The following is a 23,733-nucleotide window of genomic DNA, read 5'->3' as shown; positions in this document are numbered from 1 at the left end:
GCTTAAGGTTTTAAGGGATTAAGCCCTTTTGGAGTTTATGGCTTAACCGGGTAGTACGCTGGGCATACAAGCCCGTACGCGCAGCGTACAAGCCATGTAGCCTGTACGCTTAGCGTATAGAGGAGTACTCCCCGCATACTCACTAGATTCAGATTCTTTGTCGTTTGGGCCTCAGTTTAGGCCAATCTTTGGACTTCTTAGCTATTGGGTATTAGTGGGCCATTAGAAGTCAACTATTGGGCTAAGGACATGTTTGGGCTTAAGGGAAGGCCCATTTGAGGACTTGGGCCGAATTTAGAAAATCAGGCCATTAGTAGGATTGGAAGGGTTAGATGGAATTGGGACTTGGTTATGGTCCAAATTAGATCAGGGGGTAAAATGGTTATTTTACCCTAAGAAGGATTATTGGATTTTGACTAAATGTTATTGTGATAATGATAGCCGGGGAGTCGTTGGAGCAGCCGTTAGAGATTCCTTACCGTGAGATTCTGCATTCAGCTTTGCGAGGTGAGTTTCCTCCTGTAGGAACGGGTCGAAGGCACCAATGTCGGACCGTTTATGTATGTTAGTATGTTCCGGACTAAGGTCTGATGTCGATCAGTACCCGATGTAGATTTATATGTTTCCGGATTTCGATCCGATGTCGGGCGGTACCCGAGGAATGTTTGTATGCTTGATGTCTTTGTGATTCTTGCATGTGTCTGTTTTGTATGTTTCCGGACTTCAGTTCGATGCCGGGAAATGCCCGAGGAATGTTTGTATGTTTCCGGATTTCGGTCCGATGTCGGGCGGGGCCCGAGGTACGTTTAAGTGATTATTTATGTGTATTTGTTGATATGTTTATATGTATACCGAGCTTTCCTCGATGCCGGGGGGGGGGGGGTAATGCCAGATTGCGGTCCAATGCCTGGCGGGGCCCGATTCCGGATATTGTCTGATGCTGGGCGCGGCCCGATTTAGCGGGCAAGGCCCATGATATGTTATTATGTGATTATATGATTATGTGTATGCGTATGGTGGTCAAACCAAGAAATAATGGGATAAAATAATAACAATAAAATGTAAATCACTACTACTACTTACACTAAAGATAGCATAGAGTAAGTAGGGTCGGTCCATAGGAATACGGGACTTCTTGTTTTTCCATATTCTCACACATCACACAATCAATGTTAAAATGGGGGGTTATGTTTGAATTCAAAATAAACTTCATAAACAAACAAGATTAATACTAAAATTCAATAAGAGAAATACATTCCCGATTGTGATTCCTATATATATGTTTTGTTGTAAGGTGTAATATGACTGTAATTTATGTTCAATCTAGGTTAGTAATTTGGATATTAATAAGCTCTAATATCAAGTGCATGTCCCTAACATCAAATCATAAAACATATACGAATTTCACAATTTGATTAACTAGATTAATAAGAACCCTAATTCATTGATCAAGTGAAAAAAGAACCAATCAAACATATATTTAAGACCAAATGAAAGATTACTAAATGATAAACATAAAATCAAGTGCAAATTACAATCTAACAACAAACACTTAGAAATCTGGAATCAGAAATGATATAGAAGTTAGCCACACTTGGCTAAATCAAACTACAAATTCAACAAGTTTTGATCTTCAAATTAACTTACAAAATGCAAATTAAAGTGTTTCCAAGATGCTATTTGATGATATTATCTCCCAAAATTGCCTCCTTGAAGTTCTAAGCCGAAGTTATGTCTAAATGTGCCAATCATCCAACATAAATCGGAAGTTACAATTTGAAAATCCATCAGATCACGTTACACGGCCCGTGTAACGTATGCCTTGCTATTACACGGCCGTGTAATGGTCTTGTTTTGCTAAATTACTCATGAAACACGGCCGCGTAACGTTTGCCTTGCCAAAGCGCGGGCCGTGTAATACAGTACAAAATAGCCATTTTCTGATTTTCTTCTTTTCTTCAATTTAGCTCCGAAACTTCACCGAGAGCTTCGCTTGACCATCCTAAGCCTGCTCCAATCTTCAAATCACCATGAAACATCCACAGAAAATGGTGATCCTCGATAATGTCCCAAAATGCAATGATGCATGAAATTTACACTAAATATGCAATGAAATGCTATAAATAAACATGAAATTAACCTTTGAAAAGGTGCAATTTATGCACCGAATAAATCTCCCCAAGATTGAACCTTTTCTTGTTCTCAATAAAACAAAACAAGAGTCAACCTTGGAAAAGATGAATTCAAATGCCAATGTAAATGCAAACATAGAAATAAAAAGAAAGAATGCCTCAAGTTATTTATCCCGACAACACATACAAATGTACTGCATTCCAAATCAAGACAGTAGAAGGAATGGAACACAAAGATTTGCCAATCACTTGGCTTAAATGCATAGAACCATAATATAAGGAATCTCCTAGTAACTTTTACTGACAAGGCAGGTGCATCTCAATCTATAGGACGTGCTCACTAAAGCACTCAACTCGTGTATGCACTCATTTCACAAGATGTGTGAACTCACTCCTATCAAAGAATCTACACTCGTTATTTAAGGTGGAGGGCACTCAGGCGTCGGTAGGGCATATCCCATTCTTCTTAGTCTTCTCTCCATGCTCTTCAATAGCTTGTGGTTGCACAATCTTCATATCTTCTTCCAAAACCTGTGTCAACTCTCGACAATCCATAATAGGAGATAAATCCATGACCATATCAAGAGCGCAAAAAAAATATATACAACAAAAAATATACAAAACAAGCAAAATAGAACCGTATAACATGATTGTTGGCCTCAAAATAAACTTCCAATGCTAAACAAGCCAACAAAATCAAACACGACGAATTTCCTGTGAAAATATCATCATGATAAATCTGGAGAGGCATGGTTTGGTTCTTTTTTTGTATAGGCCTCGTTACACGGCCCATGTAATGGCAAGGGTAATGTTACATGGTCATGTAACACCAACATTCCTGCGATCATAACCCATTACACGACCGTGTTTTGCAAAGGCATGCATTACACGGCTCGTGTAATGTTCTAAGAAATGCACGGTAATTTTTCTTATTTTCGCATCCGCTCACTTCCCATCTTCAAAAAATTATTGTTAGACTCCCCTAATTATTCTAAGAACCTTGGAACACAAAAACTTGAAAGAAGATGTCCATACGAAAACTTTACAAAAATGACCAAAATACCCCCGAGTTGCCTCTCGGGTAGCTGCCCTTGTTTAAAGTCGGTGGCTCGACATGGACCCCAATTATTTGTCAATCTTGGTACTTTGGATCCGCTACTTCTTCCACTTCCTCGTTTTTTACTTCAAATCCTTCATAATAAGGTTTTAAATGATGGTCGTTCACCTTAAAAATCTTCCCGGTTTTCTCACTTGTGATTTCTATTACACTATGCTCAAAAATATTAGTGACAACAAATGGTTCCACCCAATGGGACCTTAATTTACCAGGAATTAATTTGAAATGAGAGTGGTAAAGTAATACATTTTGACCTTTTTCAAATACCTTGCGTGAAATCATCTTGTCATGGTATGCTTTTGTCTTTTCCTTGTAAAGAACTTCATTTTCATATGCTTTATTGCGGATCTCTTCAAGCTCTTGTATGTCAAGCTTTCTCTTCTTTCCCGATTCATTTAAATCCATATTGAATTGCTTGACTACCCAATAGGCTCTATGTTCCAACTCAACGGGTAATCGACATGGCTTTCCAAAAATAATGCGGTATGGAGACATTCCAATTGGAGTTTTGAATGCAGTACACTATGCCCACAAAGCATCATCAAGATGAGTACTCCAATCTTTCCTTGTTGTATTAACAGTTTCTCCAAAATACCCTTTATTTGTCGATTGCTCACTTCGGCTTGTCCGTTTGTTTGTGGATGGTATGTTGTGGAGACTTTATGAGTAACACCATACTTTTTCAAGACACTTCCAAGCATACGATTGCAAAAATGTGAACCACAATCACTGATTAAGGCCTTTGGAACACCATATCTAGAAAAGATGTTAGCTTTCAAGAAATCTATCACAACTTTTGAATCGTTAGTACGGGTGGCTTTTGCTTCCATCCACTTAGAGACATAATCCACAGCCAAAAGAATGTAAGTAAAACCCGAAGATGATGGGAAAGGTCCCACGAAATCAATGCCCTAAACATCGAAAATCTCACAAACTAAAATGGGATTAAGGGGCATTTGATTCTTTGAGCTTAAAGAACCCATCTTTTTACACTTATCACAGCTTGCACAAAAAACATAAGAGTCATGGAAAATACTTGGCCGGTAAAATCCACTCTCTAATACTTTTCTTGCAGTTTTTTGAGGACCAAAATGCCCTCCACAAGCATAAGAGTGACAAAATGTTAAGTTAGAAGATACCTCATGTTGTTCCACACATCGTCTAATCATTTGATCAACACAATATTTCCACAAATATGGTTCATCCCATACGTACCTCTTGGCTTCTTTCTTGATTTTATCTTTTTGCCATCGAGGCAAGTCTGGTGGAAATTGATTTGTGACGATGTAGTTCACAATATCGGCATACCATGGGGAAACTTTTTCTGAAAATAGATTCTCATCGGGAAATGCATCATGAATGGGAGTTTAGTCATCGGGAGAGACAATCCTACTAAGATGGTCGGCTACAAGGTTTGACTTTCCGCTCTTGTACTTAATTTCAATATCGAACTCTTGTAAGAGTAATACCCATCGAATGAGTCTAGGCTTTGAATCCTCTTTGCAAGTAGGTACCTAATAGCTGCATGATCAGAATAAACAATCACTTTAGAACCTAACAAATATTGACGGAATTTCTCTAAAGCAAAGACAATAGATAGCAATTATTTCTCAGTTGTCGAGTAATTGGCTTATGCACTATCAAGGGTTTTTTAGGCATAATAAATGACATGAGGAACTCAGTCTTTTCTTTGCCCTAACACTGCACCAACAGCATGATTGCTAGCATCACCCATGATTTCAAAGGGAAAACTCCAATCCAGTGATTGAAGTATTGGTGCTGAGATTAACAACTCCTTCAACTGATCAAAAAATTGCTTGCATTCCTTGGAAAATTCAAATTCTGCATCTTTTTGTAGGAGATCACACATGGGACGAGATATATTGGAAAAAAATCTTTGATGAATCTTCTATAAAAATCTGCATGACCAAGAAACGAGCGTACCTCATGAACACAAGTGGGGTAAGGTAAATAATTAATGACATCTATTTTTGCTTTGTCTACCTCTAGACCCTTAGAAGACACAACGTGACCAAGTATGAGAGCTTTATCAACCGAAAATGACACTTTTCATAATTTAAAACAAGGTTGGTCTCAATACATCTTTACAAAATTTTTTTTAAATTACCCAAACATTCATGAAAAGATTTACCATAAACAGTGAAATCGTCCATAAACACTTCAATGATTTCCTCAACGTACTCTGAAAAAAATACTTACCATGCACCTTTGAAAAGTGGCGGGAGCATTGCAAAGTCCAAAAGGCATCCACCTATATGAAAATGTTCCGAAGGGACATGTGAAAGTGGTTTTTTCTTGATAGTGTGTTTTTCCCGCTAACCTTTCCAACATTTGATCAATGAAGGGAAGTGGGAAATTGTCTTACCGGGTTGAGGAATTGAGTCTTCTATAATCTATGCAAACTCTCCACCCCTTTTGCACACGAGTGGGGACTAATTCACCTTTGTCATTCTTTGTAACGGTAATACCAGTCTTCTTTAGTACAACTTGGATCGGGCTTACCCACTTACTATCCGATATAGGATAGATCATCCCCGCATTCAACAATTTCAGAATCTCTTTCTTCATAACCTCCATCATTGGAGGGTTCAAGCGTCTTTGAGCTTCTCATGAAGGCTTGTAGTCTTCTTCCATAATGATCTTGTGCATGCAAAGTGAAGGGCTTAGCCCTTTGATGTCGGCTATAGTCCACCCGATAACTTCCTTATACTTCTTCAAAGTGGTGACAAGCTCTTATTCTTCCTTTGTTGTCAACTTTGTGGAAATGATCACTGGTAAAGTCTCTTTCTTTCCAAGATACACATACTTGAGATGCTTAGGTAAAGTCTTGAGTTCCAATTCCAGTGCCTACACAATAGAAGGAACAAGTTTCTCATTAGGCATCGATAATTTCAGTTTCGGAACATCAAACCTCATTTTCTTCTTTTCATCCATACAAGATACAACTTCCATAATCTCTTCATCAATTTTGGATAGCTTGGAAAGTTTTTACACTCCATCCTTTTGAAGATTCCTGTCTAAAATGAGAGTTAACACATCGAGATTAGACAAATCAAAACACTCTTCGGTTAATGGTTCAATGACATCCACAAAATTCAAAGATGAAATATCACTTGGATATCTCATAGCATCATAGATGTTGAAATTTATCATCTCTCCATCAAATTCCATGGATAATGTACCATTATAAACATCAATTTTTATCTTGGCTGTTTTCAAAAAGGGTCTTCCTAGAAGAATTGAACTCAAATTTGGTGAGTTATCATCATCCATGTCAAGGACATAAAAATCTGCTGGAAATACTAATTTATTCACTTGAACTAACACATCTTCTAGTACACCTTTTGGATGTACTAAAGATCGATCAGCCAATTGAATGATCACCCCGTTATTCTTTAGTATGCCAATATTTAATGTTTTAAAAATAGAATATGGCAAAACATTGATAGAATCTCCAAGTTCTAGCATAGCTCGTGGAACATGAAGATTACCTAATTTGCATGGAACCGTGAAAACACCCGGATCCATACATTTTTGAGGTAATCTTTTCTGTAACACTGCATATACATTTTCACCTACTTTGACAGTTTCATTCTCTTTTGATATTTTCTTAGATGTGCATAATTCTTTAAGGAATTTAGCATACCTAGGGACTTGTTTGATGGTGTCAATAAGAGGAATATTTACCTCAACTTTTCTGAACATCTCCATAATCTCATTGTCTTGCCTCTCACGCTTTGACTTGTTTAACCTTCTAGGAAATGGAGGAGGAGTGACTTTTACTTCAACGGGAACTTGATTTGAAGGTGCTTTTGACTTCTCTTCTTCTTTCTCTAACTCCATATCTTCTTCTTCTTCAATCATCTTTGGACCTTCATATTCTTTTCCATTCCTCGAAGTGATGGCACATGCACTATGCTTTGGATTCTTTTCGGTTTGTACGAGTAGTTTGCCTTGCGACTCCAATTTACTCATAGAAGTGGCAAGTTAAGTCATATGTTGCTCCAAAGTCTTGATACTCCCCTTAGTCTCATTTTGAAATGTTTGAGTACTTGTGGCTAAACTCTTAACAATATCTTCCAAAGACATTCCCGATCCACTTGAATTACTTCCTTGCTGCATGTTTTGAGGTTGGAATTGAGATTGATGAGGAGCTTGATTCGGCTGGAAATGTGGTTGATAATTTTGTTGATGATGCATTTGATTTTGAAATAGAGATCTAGGTTGATAAGGTGGTGGCCTTGATTGAAAATTGGCATTGGGTTGGTGCCAATTTGGATTGCTTCTTGGCTGAAAGTTTCATTGTTTATGATTAGAAAATCCCATAGTTTGAACCGTCTCTATATCTTCTTTTAACATCGGGCACATATCAGTGGGGTGTCCAACTTGGGTACAAATACCACAAGGTCTAACTGCTGGTGGTTGCACACCCTTGTCCTTAGCAAGCATCATCACTACTTTAGTCAACTCAGAAAGTTGACTCTCAATTTTTGGGGTAGAAATTTCTTTCACTCCTCTTGGTGCATCACTGTACCATTCTTATTCTTGAGTTGTACGCTTGGACTCTTCTGCCATGTTCTTGATAAGAGCTTTGATTTTTGTTGGTGTTTTATCAGCTATTGATCCACCACTTGATGCATTGAGTAATCTTCTATCCTAATATGACATTCCTTCACAAAAATATTGCAACAATTGATACTCTGAAATCCCATGTTTTGGACATATTGAACACAACTTCTTGAATCGTTCCCAATAAGAATGCAAAGCTTCTCTTTTCTACTGTTTGATACCAATGATTTCCCTGCGTAAGGCTGAAGCTCTCATTTCTAGAAAATATTTGTCCAAAAGCATCCTTGCAAGTTTATTTCATGTTGTGACTGACCCCGGTGGTAAGTCATATAACCACTCTTTTGCTGAATCTTGTAAAGAAAAGGGGAATGCCCTTAACTTGATTTGATCTTTAGTGACTTCATGTGGTTTCATCCCCACACAAACAACATGAAATTCCTTAAGGAATTTGTGTGGATCTTCATTCTCAAGACCACAGAATGAAGGTAACAAATGGATGAGTCTGGATTTGAGTTTAAAGTTTATTGCTGCAGGATAATTGATGCATAATGGTTGTTGGGTAACATTTTGAATGGCCCACTGTCTAAAGGTTTGTTCAGGTGGTGGATTTGGGGGATTTTGGTTTCCTCCATGGTTGTCTCCCATGGTAGGAGTCGGGATAAAAGTTTCAGATTCAGGTAAAGGTGAAGATGGTGGGGTGGAATTTTTGGATTTTGGTGAAGATGTGGTTGAAGGATTTGATGAAGAAGCTCTGGATTGTTGTTGTTTCTTAAAAAGTCTAGCTTGATTCCTTCTTTGTTTCGCATATTCTCTCTATCTCCAAATCAACTGGTAAAGGTGTACCTATGCGAAAAGATCTTGGCATAAACAATTTGTACTACCGTATCCCCGACAACGGTGCCAATGTGTTTGGTGGTCAAACCAACAAATAATGGGATAAAATAATAACAATAAAATGCAAATCACTACTACTACTTACACTAAAGATAGTATAGAGTAAGTAGGGTCGGTCCACAGGAATACGAGACTTCTTATTTAGCCATATTCTCACACATCATACAATCAATGTTAAAATGGGGGGTTATGTTTGAATTCAAATTAAACTTCATAAACATACAAAATTAATACTAAAATTCAATAAGAGAAATACATTTCCGATTCTGATTCCTATATATGTGTTGTGTTGTAAGGTGTAATATGACTGTAATTTATGTTCAATCTAGGTTAGTAATTGGATATTAATAAGCTCTAATATCCAAGTTAGCAAGAGTGTTTCATTCAAACTATGTTCTTCAAATAAAACTTCATTTAATTGATTCAATTCAAACAAGATCTTGTATCAAATCATTAAATGACATTAAGTTCTTACAACAATTACCAACAATATCCAAAATTCCTCATAAGTTCAGGAATATGAACATATAATCTTTGATTACACTAATTTTGATCTATTTACAACCAATCAAGTGCATGTCCCTAACATCAAATCATAAAACATATACGAATTTCACAATTTGATTAACTAGATTAATAAGAACCCTAATTCATTGATCAAGTGAAATAGAGAACCAATAAAACATATATTTAAGACCAAATCAAAGATTACTAGATGATAAACATAAAATCAAGTGCAAATTACAATCTAACAACAAACACTTAGAAATCTGGAATCGGAAATGATAGAGAAGTTAGCCACACATGGCTAAATCAAACTACAAATTCAACAAGTTTTGATCTTCAAATTAACTTACACAATGAAAATTAAAGTGTTTCCAAGATGCTAGATGATGATATGATCTCCCAAAATCACCTCCTTGAAGTTCTAAGTCGAAGTTACATCTTAATGTGCCAATCATCCAAAATAAATCGGAAGTTACAATTTGAAAATCCATCAGATCACGTTACACGGCCCGTGTAACGTGTGCCTTGCTGTTACATGGCTGTGTAATGGTCTTGCTTTGCTGAATTAATCGTGAAACACGACTACGTAACGTATGCCTTGCCAAAGCGCGGGCAGTGTAATGCAGTACAAAATAGCCATTTTCTGATTTTCTTCTTTTCTTCAATTTAGCTCCAAAACTTCCGAAATTTCATCGAGAGCTTCCCTTGACCATCCTAAGCCTGCTCCAATCTTCAAATAACCCTAAAACATCCACAGAAAATGGTGAAATATCGATAGATCCTCAATAATGTTCCTAAATGCAATAATGCATGAAAATTACACTAAAAAAGCAATGAAATGCTATAAATAAACATGAAATTAACCTATGAAAAGGTTAAATTTATGCACCTAACAGTATGGTATGTGGTAGTTTGGGGAGACTCACTAAGCTTTATGCTTACAGTTTTCAGTTTTGGTTTCAGGTACTTCCGGTAGCAAAGGGAAGAGCTCGGGATGACTGTAGTGCACCCACCATGATTTTAGCCTGGGATGTTTTTACTCTGATATGTTTGACAGGTGTTTACGATGTTTTAAGACACAATGACTTATGATTTTATGTGATGATTTGATAACTATGGTTTTATTAATAACTTAAAAACGAAAATTTTGTACCGTATTTTTGGGATGTTTCGTGGGACTTTTTCGGGTGATTTCCAAGGTTGGCTAGGTTGCATACAGGTGACCTACATGAGGTGCTCGGTTAGATCCACAACACTTTCCACATTTCGCAGTTGCGAAAGTACGTATTTGATGATGAGGCGGTGGTTTCCTTGGACGATATTCCGGTCGATGGGGGCCTGAACTATGTTGAGAGGTCGGTGGCTATTTTGGAGAGGAAGATGAAGGTCCTGCGCAACAAAGAGATACCTTTGGTAAAGGTACAATGGCAGCATCGGAGAGGCTGCGTGTAACATCCTGTTTAAAGTAGAATAATTAAATAATAAGCCGGAACCCCCAGAAGTAATTTTTATTATTATTTTATGTTATTATAGCCCAAAACCGAAACTTCCATTTTAACCCCCAGATATTCAAATCTCATCATTTGGCTTCCTGAAACCAACACCCCACTTATTATTGTTGATTCAACTTGTATTCCCCCAGATATTCAAATTATATTCAAATCTCGTCATTTGGCTTCCTGAAACCAACACCCCACTTATTATTGTTAATTTTTATTATTGTTTTATGTTATTTAACCCCCAGATATTCAAATCTCGTCATTTGTTTTTATTATTGTTTTATGTTATCATACCCCTTAATCAACCTTTTAAATGTTTTTAAATGCTTTTATGGGGGGGGGGAATACAAGTTGAATCAATCAAGTTATAGTATCAATCACATGTGATTTATAACTTGCAACCAAAAGGATTTTTATACTTTTAACTGCTTTACGAACAAAACTGCTTTAAGCGTTTATCAAACTCTTTTTCATGTTAAATTGTTATAAAAATATTTCTAAACTCTTTTAAACTCCTTCTGTTCCCAAACCATATCTACACCAATATATTTATATAAGTAAGACTTGAAGGACTTAGGACTGATAACTCACCTTACTTCCTGTTCTTGTTTGATTGTGGACTTAGGGTATATTGTTATCTGTCCGACTGTCGTTGAATTCTTAGTTATATAATATATATTCGTGTTGAATATTAAAGTCTTCATTTCAGTTCAATACCTTTGTGTATCAAAGGCATGCAACCAACCTTACTATTTAACTATAATAGGTATAGTTAAGGATTACTACTCGTGTATACAATTACAATGGTACCTACCAGAGTTCGAACAGTTATGAGTCAATACATGTTAAACACTATAAAAAGAGAATACTATATACTATACAAGAGAACACTCTATACACTATACCAGAAAGTACATTATACATTATACAAAGAGAACATACTACAACCGAATGTGACATACTACCTCTCGATACGACACTTCACTGTGCTATCACCGTGTAACCAGAGTCTCCTGGAGGGAGAGCGGGCATTATGTGTATAGATCTATACGGGACAGACACTCCCACATCCCGACTGCTAGCTACAGTCCGAGCCGACTAGGCCCAGGGGTGACAAAATGTCACATTTCTACAGATGACTCGGAGGGTCATCAGGGATTCGATCGTCAATCAGCATGGTTACATACAAGTTCACATTTCGACCTTTAATTAATACATTAAGAATTAAAGGCAAAACAGACTCCCGAGGTGTATTGTACATTTAATACTACCTGGAGTCTGCATTTTTCATTCATTAGCCGGCAGTGATACTGCTGGGGTAAAACACTATTTTCCCAATTACTTTACATGAATGAAGTCTAAAACTATATTTTCCTACTAATAGTTTCTCTGGGAAAACTTTTACATTTTCAAAGGATCAAACATACATACAACCGGGTCTTGGTAGAAGACCACTTTTACTGGAAAACATAGGGTTTTCCTAAGGAGCATACTATTTTCCAACATTGAGATTCAATATTTATACTATATGGTTGTAATCATTTTTATACAAGCAATGACACTAAATACTTATGAACTCACCAGCTTTATGCTGATAAACTCTTTCAAAATAACTTGTATTCTCAGGTCATTAGTAGACATGTACAGATGCAGCTTTTGAGAAGATGGAGCACATATAAGACTCATCTTTTATTTTGATTATACTTTTGGTGTCTTAAAACTGTACAAAACACGCTTGTATTACAATTATTATATTAATGCAATGGATGTTGTTGCTTGTCTTTACTATTATGCATTGTTATGATACTGTACATGACGTCCTCCACCCCAGAACGTATTCCGCCGTTCTCGGTTTTGGGGTGTGACAGATTGGTATCACAACATTGTTTATAGTGAATCGAGTATATCAACCCATAAAAGATATACGAACTATAAACACATCAGGATTAAAACAATCTGACCAAGAATATATACTATTAAATAAGAAAATATTTAACTAAGTATATATATACATCCATTCACACTAAGGGTCAGTATCATACTAGAACAGAACAAAAGTATTAAGATTGTTGAACAACACAATTGGGCTTAGAGACATATAGTCAAATCTGGGAGGATGTAGCCTGATCAACTACATTTACCTAGGAGTGACTAGCCTATGCCTAAGGGTGGTTGTGGTGTTGCAACAAGTCTAAAAACTTACCAACACTACTACAAGAACATTTGAACAAGAATACTATAGGAGTATTCTGCATTTCCTGTAATTTACATATGTGAGAACTAAAAAGGTCGTTACTAGTAGGGCAATAATTGCTAAGTGGATACACTACAGTTACATGTGACTAAGACGCTATAGACTTAGAATCTGTGATCTTTGCTTTACTTCCTGTTCCTTGTTTGGTTGTGGATTTAGAGCTAGGGTCACTTATTCGAAGGTCTATCCTGTCTCGATTACATGTAATGGGTATGCATTATGCAAGTATTGGGTCGACTAATAACGATCATCTTATAAGTATCTTAGGATTAGTACGTCTACTAACTATCTTCTCTCCATTCTCGCATAGATACAATGGCTGATTCAAGGGTAACCCAGAGAGGGGTGCCCGTCGCCAGCAGAAGATTATCTACTCATCCTCTCTCTTCCTAAAAAGAATAGCCTTCCCCTTCAATACCTCCGTCTCACCTGTCTGTAAAACATTCCCGACTTTGAAAGTACTATAACTAGCCCTCTAAACTGTCAACATTCTCCTTATGGCTTGATGTAAGACCAATTATTAGGTCGTTTTTCCTGAACTCATTTTACATCAGTAATACCAGTTATATTGGCAGTTGTCTAATCTATTTGGAAGTTCATGCTCTTGTGTTTTCTTACTCTATTGATATGCATCTATCTAATTATTGGACTATGGCGATTTATTCCATGAGACACTCTCATCATACTTACAATTGATTCTCACTGTTGTCATCATCTTTTAAAATTTTTCAATAAAAGATGCCTCCTCGCAAGCGTCCGACCAGACGCACGCCTGTGGATCAAACACCACCACCACCTCCCCCACCGCAGTTCGACCCGGTGATGTTTCAAGCAGCTGTGACTGCAGCTGTGACCGCCGCGCTGGCGCAAGTCATCTCTGGTGGTGTTAGTGGAACGGGAACTGGCACAAACTCCAGCCATGGTGAAATCCACCCACGTGCACGAGAGTGCACCTATAAGGATTTCTTCAGCTGCAAACCTACGTACTTCAACGGAACCGGAGGGATTCTTGCACTGTCCCAATGGATTGAGAGAACCAAAGCGATCTTCGAAATGTGCTCATGCCCCGAAGGAAGCAAGATAAAATTTGCTGCTTGCACCTTCACCCAAAGGGCCTTGACGTGGTGGAATGGCCATGTCAAATAACTCTCCCTGGTCACAGCCAACGCCATGGGCTGGGACACACTGAAGGACCTGATGACGAGGGAGTACTGCCCGAGGGGAGAAATTCAGAAACTTGAGGAGGAACTCTGGAACCTCAAAATGCAGGGTTCCGACATCGTAGCCTATACGGCCAGGTTCTGCGACTTGGTGGCTCTGTGCCCAAACATGGTGCCCACCGAAAGCAAGAAAATCGAACGATACATCTGGGGATTAGTACCCCCATATCGAGGGAATGTTCTAGCGTCACAACCTGCAACCTTTGACAGTGCCAAGGAATTAGCCTAGAGGTTGATTGATCATGAAGTCCCTTACACTCCATCAACAACCACTACAACTACCTCTGCACCAACCCACACATCCGACAACAAAAGGAAGCGTGGGGACCGAAGGAAGGGCAAATCAGCCAAATCCTCTTCCAATAACCAACAAACGGTGGCTGTCCATGCTGCCACGACTCCTACGGCCCCTGTACCCACCAAAACATATGCGGGAAATCTACCCAAGTGCGATAAGTGCTCTTTCCATCATAACGGCCCCTGCCGTGAGATGCAATGCACCAATTGCAACCAGAAGGGCCATACCGTCCGGTTTTGCAAAGCACCTCCCAAACCCATTTCCCAAATTCCTAGTTCGGGAGCAAGCCAGGCCTGCTATGGTTGTGGCGAAGTCGGACATTTCAAAAGAAACTGTCCAAAGGCTGGCAACGCGGGAGGAGCGGGTAGACTACTTGCTATTGGCCATAATGAGGCTGTAGCAGACCCCACCGTAGTCACGGGTACGTTCCTTCTCGATAACTCTTATGCTTGTATTCTATTCGATAGTGGGGCAGAAAGAAGTTTCGTAAACCAAAACTTTAAACACTTACTCAAACAAACACCGCGATCACTGAAAGAAACATTCGTCGTAGAAATGGCTAACGGCAAGACGAAAAGTTCTAACGAAATCTACATAGGTTGTACCCTCACGCTAGATAATCATTCGTTTCCTATCGACCTCATACCAGTAGCGATCAAAAGCTTCGATGTCATCATAGGCATGGACTGGTTGAGTCTCCATCGTACCGATATCTTGTGCTTCGACAAGGCCATCCGTCTGAATCTACCCAACAATGAAACCTTGATGATCTACGGAGACAAACCCAGTACGAGCCTTCGTATCATCTCGAGCATTCAAGCCCAGAAGTACCTGCGTAGGGAATATCGTGCATTACTGGCGCATGTTGTAGATACGAACCAAAAAACAAAGGACCTAAAGGATCTTCCCGTAGTACGCGATTTCCCCGACGTCTTCCCTGAAGAACTACCGGGTTTACCTCCACAACGTCAAGTCGAGTTCCGAATCGACTTAATCCCAGGAGCGACCCCCGTAGCCAAGGCGCCCTACCGTTTAACGCCTGCTGAGATGCAAGAACTGTCCGGTCAACTTAACGAACTGCTCAGCAAGGGCTTTATAAGACCAAGCTTCTCACCCTGGGGAGCACCAGTCTTGTTCGTAAAGAAGAAAGACGGATCGTTCCGCATGTGCATCGACTACAGAGAACTCAACAAGTTGTATAGGATGATGAATGAGAATTTTCATCTTTGGAAAATTAAGATTAATTCCTTGTTCACATGTATATGTGAGTCAAGTGAAGGACTAAGGGATCAAGTACACATTCGTGTGCACTGGTCAAGTCCACCACAAAAGATCGATAAGACTATTCGCCATGATTTACTAAAGCCTAGTAAATATGGTTATACTTACTAGTTTAAGTATAATTCTGAAACATTGGAAAAAGTTTCGATGTATGGCAGAACGAATGAGAAGAATCAAACCAGGCAGAAGGATAAAAAGTTTCTCAAATCTGAAGAGATGGGAGAGTACTTTAGTATCATGTTTTGTGATCATCTTAATGATTTAGAAATCATATCACAATTAGTCCTCTAAGGAAATCTTAGTGCATTCCTATGACTAAGAAGAGGAATCTTGAATTGTTGGGATGGTTAAATCAAGAAGATGAGTCATACTTCGTTCCAAAAAAAACAAAAAACAAAAAAACAAGTCTTAGGGTGATACTTCAAGACTGTAAATTGAGTGACATATCTTAAAGAAAGGTTTATAACACTTGTCAAATGTAAGAGTAAAAGTGTCCTACTCTTGTACATTTGAAATTGGTAAGTTGTGATGTTTTGGATAAAACAAAGACCAACTTAGGACAATTGTGTGAAGTGTTTGTCTTGATAAAGAGTTCGCACTATCTCTTGAATATTTGACAAGTGAGTCTTATATGTCAAGAGGACAGTGGGAGTCTCAGAGATCTTGGAAAAACTTCAAGATCTAATCAAGAATAAAACCTGTAGTTCATCACTAGCACACGACTTGAGGTTTATAACGTATCGTGTTGACATATTCCTACTTCTGTGCCCATTCTAGTGAAAGTTGGCTTTTCATATGAGTTCTGAGAGTTCTCAATTCGTTGCATAAAAACTTGGAAGCAATGGCAGGCCCTTGTGCTGCCAGGTGGCAAGAAAGTAAGATTGAGTTCAGTCCATATGAGTTTGGATAAGAACACTTGCACCATAAACAATCTAAGTGTCATAAGGTTTCTCTCTGATTCATGAAAATGATGGTGAGGAAACGCTTTCACTAAGTAGATTTTAGGTAGATAGCAAGTGTGATATTTGCATTCTCAAAGTCGTTAGTGGAACGTGTGTGGTTAACCGGCACACTAACATGGACTTGTGAGGAATGACAAAGGTCTGAACAATTGAGACTATGATTACGACACCCCTTTTCATAGTTCTGAAATTGTTTAAACACACATGTTTGCTATCTGAGGAAAGGTGTATGATCCTGATAAAGTTTTATCAAAGCATCTCGTATCAGAAATTTGAACTTTGGTAAGAAAGTCAATACAGTTTTGATTTCTAGAAGTCCAACTGATTTCTGAGTACATGTCAAAGCTAGTGGGAGCATAAGTGTTATGCTAATAATTCTCATGTAAGTGGCAGTATGATAATTATGATTAGTATTGCAAGACAGCAATGTTAATTATAGAAAACAAAAGTTTCAATTCATAAAGTTGCAAGGGTTGACAAGTTGTTTTGCTATAATTAAGGGAGAGGAAATTATACTTCATTTCAATTATAAAAGCTTAGATTGAGGTTTTTAATCATCTTTAGTCAAGGATCTATATGAATTTTGTGTTGGAATGGCTCAACATAAGGAAATTCTATATATGGGTCCATTATTTGCGTTCTAAAATTCGATTATGATTACGGCATCCCTTTTTATAATCTGAATTATGAGAACTTGGAAACTAGAAATATTGTAGCAAAAGGACTGGTCTAGTATCATGTCTTTATGTGAGACATCATGAATCGTGTCCCATATGCTTCGGATATAGGATCGATTGCATGTGCTATAATATTCATCCTTTCTAAATTTTCCAAATGCTCAGGCATTAAGAGGGGAAAAGTCTAGAATTGGATATGACTAATTTGATTAAGCAATTGTCGAGGACAATCTAAGGTTTACCAAAGATTGGTTGCTCAGGGACAGTTGGAAGTATAGTGTTAATTTTGGAAGGACCATATTGACATATTCTGAAAAGAGGCAACTCTTGTTCAGAAGTGATAGTCAAAATGGGAATATGGAAATGTTTCCACATGTGGAAATTATTAAATCTGTGTAAGATTAGAAAAACTTAATGCAAGAAGGATATTTCCATGGAGTTGATCTCCATTGGAATACTCTGTAATGTCTGTTGACAAGTCTTTGTGACTTTGTGCATAATCATTACAAGAGGATCAATGCATATAAGTTTATAATCTAACAGATTTTGGTAAATGGCAGGATTTAAAATTCTTGCATTTGCGGTAAGGAATTGGGATTGTGAAATGAGAATCATTAGAATTATGTTCAATCGATCTATTTCACAGAGTAAAGATCATAGACAAACTTAGTGTGCATACTTGATGTATAATAACTAATGTTTAGACAAACATAGTGTGCATACTTGGTGTATGGCATGACTAGTGTTTAGAAAAACATAGTGCACATGCTTGGAGCATGGGACAACTATTGTTTTAATTCAAGTATAACGTTGATAGTTGAAAAAGTATAAAATGAATAATGGGTAATCAATATGGTGATAAATAAAAGGTGTTTTATTTATATTCATAAGTTTTGAGACCATATTGGATTCGATTATTCTTGTGTTTCACTTTGCATGTTTTGACTTCCAGAATAACTAGGTCATTCTTCCTGAATGACTAAGTTATTCAAACCATCCACAGTCGGTCATATGTTGGAAGTAGATATGAATCAAGACTGTCATGAGTTGGCTTGTAGATGTCTAACATGTTGGACATAGCAAAGAGGTGCTACAACACTCATGAGTGCTCATAAGTTCTGAGTATTGGATTCAACCCGAGCTCATTTGAATCACTTCATGGATTTTATCACGAGTGATCATGAGACGATAATATCTTATATTATTCAAACCTAGAGATATGAGTTGTTACTATAAGTTGGTTGTACATTGATTGCGCGAAAAACGCATTGGTAACTCGATGTTATAAAACGTGCCTTTGTGTATGATTCAACAAGTAGTAGAACAAGCCATATGAGTCGAAGTTTATCCATTCCTTTTACCTTTGGGATAAAAGCGATATCTGTGGGCCCCTCGATGATTTAGTGATGACAAATGTAAGTGCTCGGCCGGGCCTGGACTGATTTGATTTGTTCAAATTAGTCAATCGTCACAAATCGGAAATCGGGAAACAACAAATGGACAGAGAAAATGATTTATAATCCATGTCTCAGTCCATATGATATCTAGAATGGAGGAATATATGATCCCTTATCTAATGGACAAGTCATTGACGAGATCAGAGTTCAGTTACAACGTCAGAGTTCGACAGCAGCTTAAAGAGCTACGATTGCCAGTCGGTTCTTGAAGTCATACTCAATAATAGTTTTAGACTTATCCAAGTGGGAGACTGTTGGATTAGTGTCTAAGTCCATAACTATATTTGGTATGTACTTGACCCGACCCAACTGATGGGTTTCGAGCAATACATCAATCCTATGGTGTACATGCAAACCTAATAGCTTTGGATCTAGTTTGTCTAATGAACATGCAATTGATAATCCAAAGTCATAAACCCTAGATCTAATAAACTATAACTGAAATTAGGGTTTAGATCTTACCTTTGATTGTTATATAGCAATAACAACCAATCCTTGGCTTCAGAAAGCTTAGTGCCTCAAGTGTTGCACCTCTAATGGAGTCACAAACACCACTAAGTAATTGGATGAAGGAGAGAAGAGAGAGGAGGCACCAAAAACAGCTGGAAACCCTAAAGGATTACTTGTCCACGTTTTTGGGGCTTAAGGGTCCTTTATATACATGTAGGCTATTAGGCTTTACAACTAGGAAACCCTAATCTGGTTGCTTAAGCCCTAAGCAGCCCATGGACTCCTTTAACATATCTCTTGGACGAATTCCTTATGGGCTTCCCATAGAATTCGTCCAACCTATATTATTTAGGTAATCCATAGCCCAATTGCAATTATCTTATAATTACAAATCCAGTCCCCTAAGTTTAATTAATCTCTTTTAGCCACTAAATTAATTCTTAATTAATTCTTGACTAGTATTAATTAAACAATATGATTTCTCCTTTAATATATTATTCTTATAATATATTAATAAATCATAATTAAACCTTTCTCTCCTTAATTCATCCTACATATTGCTATGGTGAAGGCAACCCAAAAGGACCATGCTCATAATCGGGTCAAGTACATACCAAAATAGTTATGGACTTAGACACTAATCCAACAGTCTCCCACCTGGATAAGTCTAATAACTATTTTGCATAACTTCAGAACCTGATCAGCAATCGTAGCTTTCAAAATCCGCTGTCAACTCTGATCTTATCAGATACGCGTGTCCTTTAGATAAGGGATTATATATTCCTCCATTCTACAAGATATCGTATAGACATGAGACATGGATTTAAATCATTCTCTCTGTCTATGTATTGTTTCCCGACATCTGATTTACGACGACTGACAACCGACTACAATTGACCACATCAACTTAGTCCCGGCTTGGCCAAGCGCTTAGGTATCATCACTAAATCATCGAGGGGCCCACAGATATCGCTTTTATCCCACTCTGGGTAAAAGGAATGGATAAACTTCCACTCAAATGCTTGCTTGAACCTACTAATCGAATCACACACAACAATAAGTTTTATAACACCAAGTTACTGGTGTGTTTACTTATCATCAATGTGCAACCGACCAGCAAATAACAACTCACACGTCTCGGTTTCAAGAATATACAATGTTATCGTCTCACTAATCACTCGTGATAAATCCATAAAGTGATTCAAGTGAGCGTGGGTTTAGTCCAATACTTTAATCTTATCAAAGCACTCATGAACTCTGCAGCAAACTTGTGCTATGTCTAAACACTTTAGACAATCTACAGACAAATTCATGACAGTCTTCCTTCATACCTACTTCCAACGTATGATCGACTGTGGAGGTTCGAATAACCCAGTTATTCTGGAAGTCAAAACATGCAAAGTGAAACGCAATAATAATATTAATCCTATATGGCCCCAAAACCTTTGAGCGTAAATAAAAACACTTTTATTTAAACACCATATTGATTACTCATTATTCACTGCTTACTGTTTCAGAAAATCAACTTATTACTCGAATTATAACCACAATTGTCCCATGCTCCAAACATGCACACTTTGGTTTCCTATGGTCCATACTTTGTGAAATAGATCAATTGAAAAACTTTTCCAATGAAACTCATTTCACAATCCCCAATCCTTAATATTAGTATAACAATACCAAATTCTTGCCACTTTTAGAATATGTCAGATTCTAACATTTTATGCAATGATTCTTTCGTAATGTCATAGCACAAAAGTCACCAAGACCCGGCTAATGAAATTACAAGGTATTCTATCGGAAATTGTTACAAGACAATTCCATAGACGTGAAGTCTCACATTCAAAGTACATTCCTTTGAACATCCTTCTCGCATAAAAGTTTCTAATCTAGACATATTTCTTAATATCCAACTCCCATTAATGGAAACATTTCCATATTTGCCATATGACAACTCATTCTTAATAGAATCTTATCTATTCATAATAATGTCAATATAGTCCATTCAGTACTATACTTCCAACTACTCACAAGCGACAAATCCTCAGTGAACCTAAGATCGTCCTTTGATAGTTGTTTAATTATTTTAGTCAAAACCATTTCTAGTCCTTTTTCCCTCTTAATGCCCTAGGCATTTGGAAAATTTTAGAATGGTCAAATATTATATCATATGCAATCGATCCTATACCCGAAGCGTATTGGACACGATGCATAATGTCTCACATAAAGACATAATACTTTATCAGCCTCCTGCCATAATATTTTATGTGCCCTGTTCCCATAATTCGAACTATGAAGAGGGATGTCGTAATCATAATCGAATTTTGAGAATGCACTATGTATCCTTGACTAATATTATTAATATTTCTCGATCTAAGCTTTAGAATTTTGAAACGAAGTATAATATTCTCTCCCTTAATTATAGCAAAACAACTTTTCAACCCTTGCAACTTTGCAAAGTGAATCTTTGTTTTCTATAATTAATATTGCTAACTTGCAATACTTACAATAATAATCATGCTCCTACTAACATGATGATTATTTTCTTACCAGCATAACACTTATGCTCCCACTAGCTTTGACATGTATTCAGAAAAACAATTGAACTTCCAGAAAACAATGCTTATTGAATTCCTTAAGTTCATATTTCTAATACCTAATGCTTTGATAAGCCTTTATCTAAGCTTTGTAAGCTCATACACCTTTGCCTTAGATAGCTCACATGTGTGTCTAAAGAAATTCAGAACTTATGTTACTAAGTCCCAAATGTTCAGACTAATTGCCAAATCTCATAATTCGAACTATGAAGAGGGATGCCGTAATCATAATCGAATTTGAGAATACAATTTTCACAATTGCAATCTTCTTAAAATCTCTCTTAGTGAAAGCATTTCCTTACAATCATTTTCATGAAGAAGGGAAACCTCATAGAACTCACATGCATATTAACTCAATTGGAATGGCACAGAAAAAGAGTATGTCATCCACGATAGGCTTTAAACCTCAAGTCGTGTGCTAGTGATGATCAACTAGGTTTAACTTTTGATTTGTTCTTGAAACCTTTCAAGACCATTAAGACTCCCACTGACTCCTTGACATATAAGATTCTCTTGTCAAGAAACATTCCTTGACAAAACAAATATTCAAGAGTTAGTGTAGTTTTTATCAAAACTATCACTTCACATAATTGGTTCTAGTTGGTCTTTGTCTTATCCAAGACATCACAACTTACCATTCTCAAATGTGCAGGAATAAGAAGACTTTTTCCAATTCCACATTTGTTGAGTGTTATAAACCTACTAAAGACTTGTCACTCAATTCACAATCTTGGAATATAACTCTAAGACTTGATATTGGAACGAAGTATGATTGACTTCTTGATTTTAACCATTTCTACAATTCTCGATTCCTCTTCTTAGACATACAAATGCACTAAGACTTACTTGGAGGATCAATTGAGATATGGTTCTTAATCATTAAGACTTATCATAAAACACAATAAAAGGTACTCTCCCTTCTTCTTAGAATAGAGAAACTTTTATCTTTCTGCCTACTTGATTCTTCTTATTCGTTCTGCTATTGATTGAAACTCTTTCAATCAACTCAGAATTATTCTTAATCTTATAAGTATAACCATATTTACTAAACTTTAATAAATCATGACGAATATCTTTATCACTCTTGTGATGGACTTGATCAATGCACAACCTAGTGTACTCGATCTCCTAGTCCTTCTCTTGACACTTTGTCAAAGAATTAGTCTAATTTCCAAATATGAAGTTTCTCATTCATCACGCAACCAAGTTGCACGACTCCAAGTTTCTGTCCAACTGAAACTTGGGCGATGAGAATCTTCCCTTATTTGGCAAATTCTCGACATTTCCACAAATAACATAATAAAGAATCCATTATTGCTAACAATAGAAACAATAAAACATCAATTTTTCATACACACCATTGCAAGGATAAATAAATAAGACAAAATCAAAATTTATTTTATTGCAGAAAAATTTGTCCTTACAATGCAATTCAACTGAAAAACTATGCTATTTCATATTTCTTATCATTCTATCCTAACTCTAGAGTAGCAAATCAAAAATATGATCCTCGAGTCCGTGCGATCGAAATACATTTCTTCATGATCAGATTCAACACGCTTCTTCCTTAAGCTTCCTCTCTTTTCTTCGATCCTGCAAAAACATCAAAATGTAATCTTATCACATCATGTATTAAGAATCAAAGAATAGGAACTTATAGAGTTAGTTAATAGATTTTACCTGAAGTAGAGCCATACGTCTTGACTCTCCCATCTCTTAGATCTCTCAGGTAAACATGGCAGCTTCGTCTCCAATGCCCCTTCTCTTGGCAGTAGAAGCAGATGGACTCTTTTGGAAT

The 23,733-nt window shown here is 37.2% G+C and overlaps 2 protein-coding genes across 2 annotated transcripts; both read right to left on the bottom strand.

Moving 5' to 3' along the window:
• Positions 1 to 3,264: 3,264 nt before the first annotated feature.
• On the bottom strand, positions 3,265 to 3,654 carry LOC145114619 (uncharacterized). Its single transcript, XM_079050673.1, has one exon. The coding sequence runs from the start codon at positions 3,652 to 3,654 to the stop codon at positions 3,265 to 3,267; it is 390 nt and encodes a 129-aa protein (XP_078906799.1).
• Positions 3,655 to 6,258: 2,604 nt separating this feature from the next.
• On the bottom strand, positions 6,259 to 6,981 carry LOC145114610 (uncharacterized). Its single transcript, XM_079050662.1, has one exon. It carries the CDS (start codon positions 6,979 to 6,981, stop codon positions 6,259 to 6,261), a length of 723 nt encoding a protein of 240 aa, XP_078906788.1.
• Between the last annotated feature and the right edge of the window lie 16,752 nt (positions 6,982 to 23,733).

This window comes from Lactuca virosa, chromosome 1 (assembly GCF_052849685.1).
Source record: "Lactuca virosa cultivar CGN04683 chromosome 1, Lactuca_virosa_CGN04683_v6, whole genome shotgun sequence".
Lineage (NCBI taxonomy): Eukaryota > Viridiplantae > Streptophyta > Magnoliopsida > Asterales > Asteraceae > Lactuca > Lactuca virosa.
Note: the sequence above shows the minus strand (reverse complement) of the source record. Positions and strands in the feature narration are given on the sequence as shown.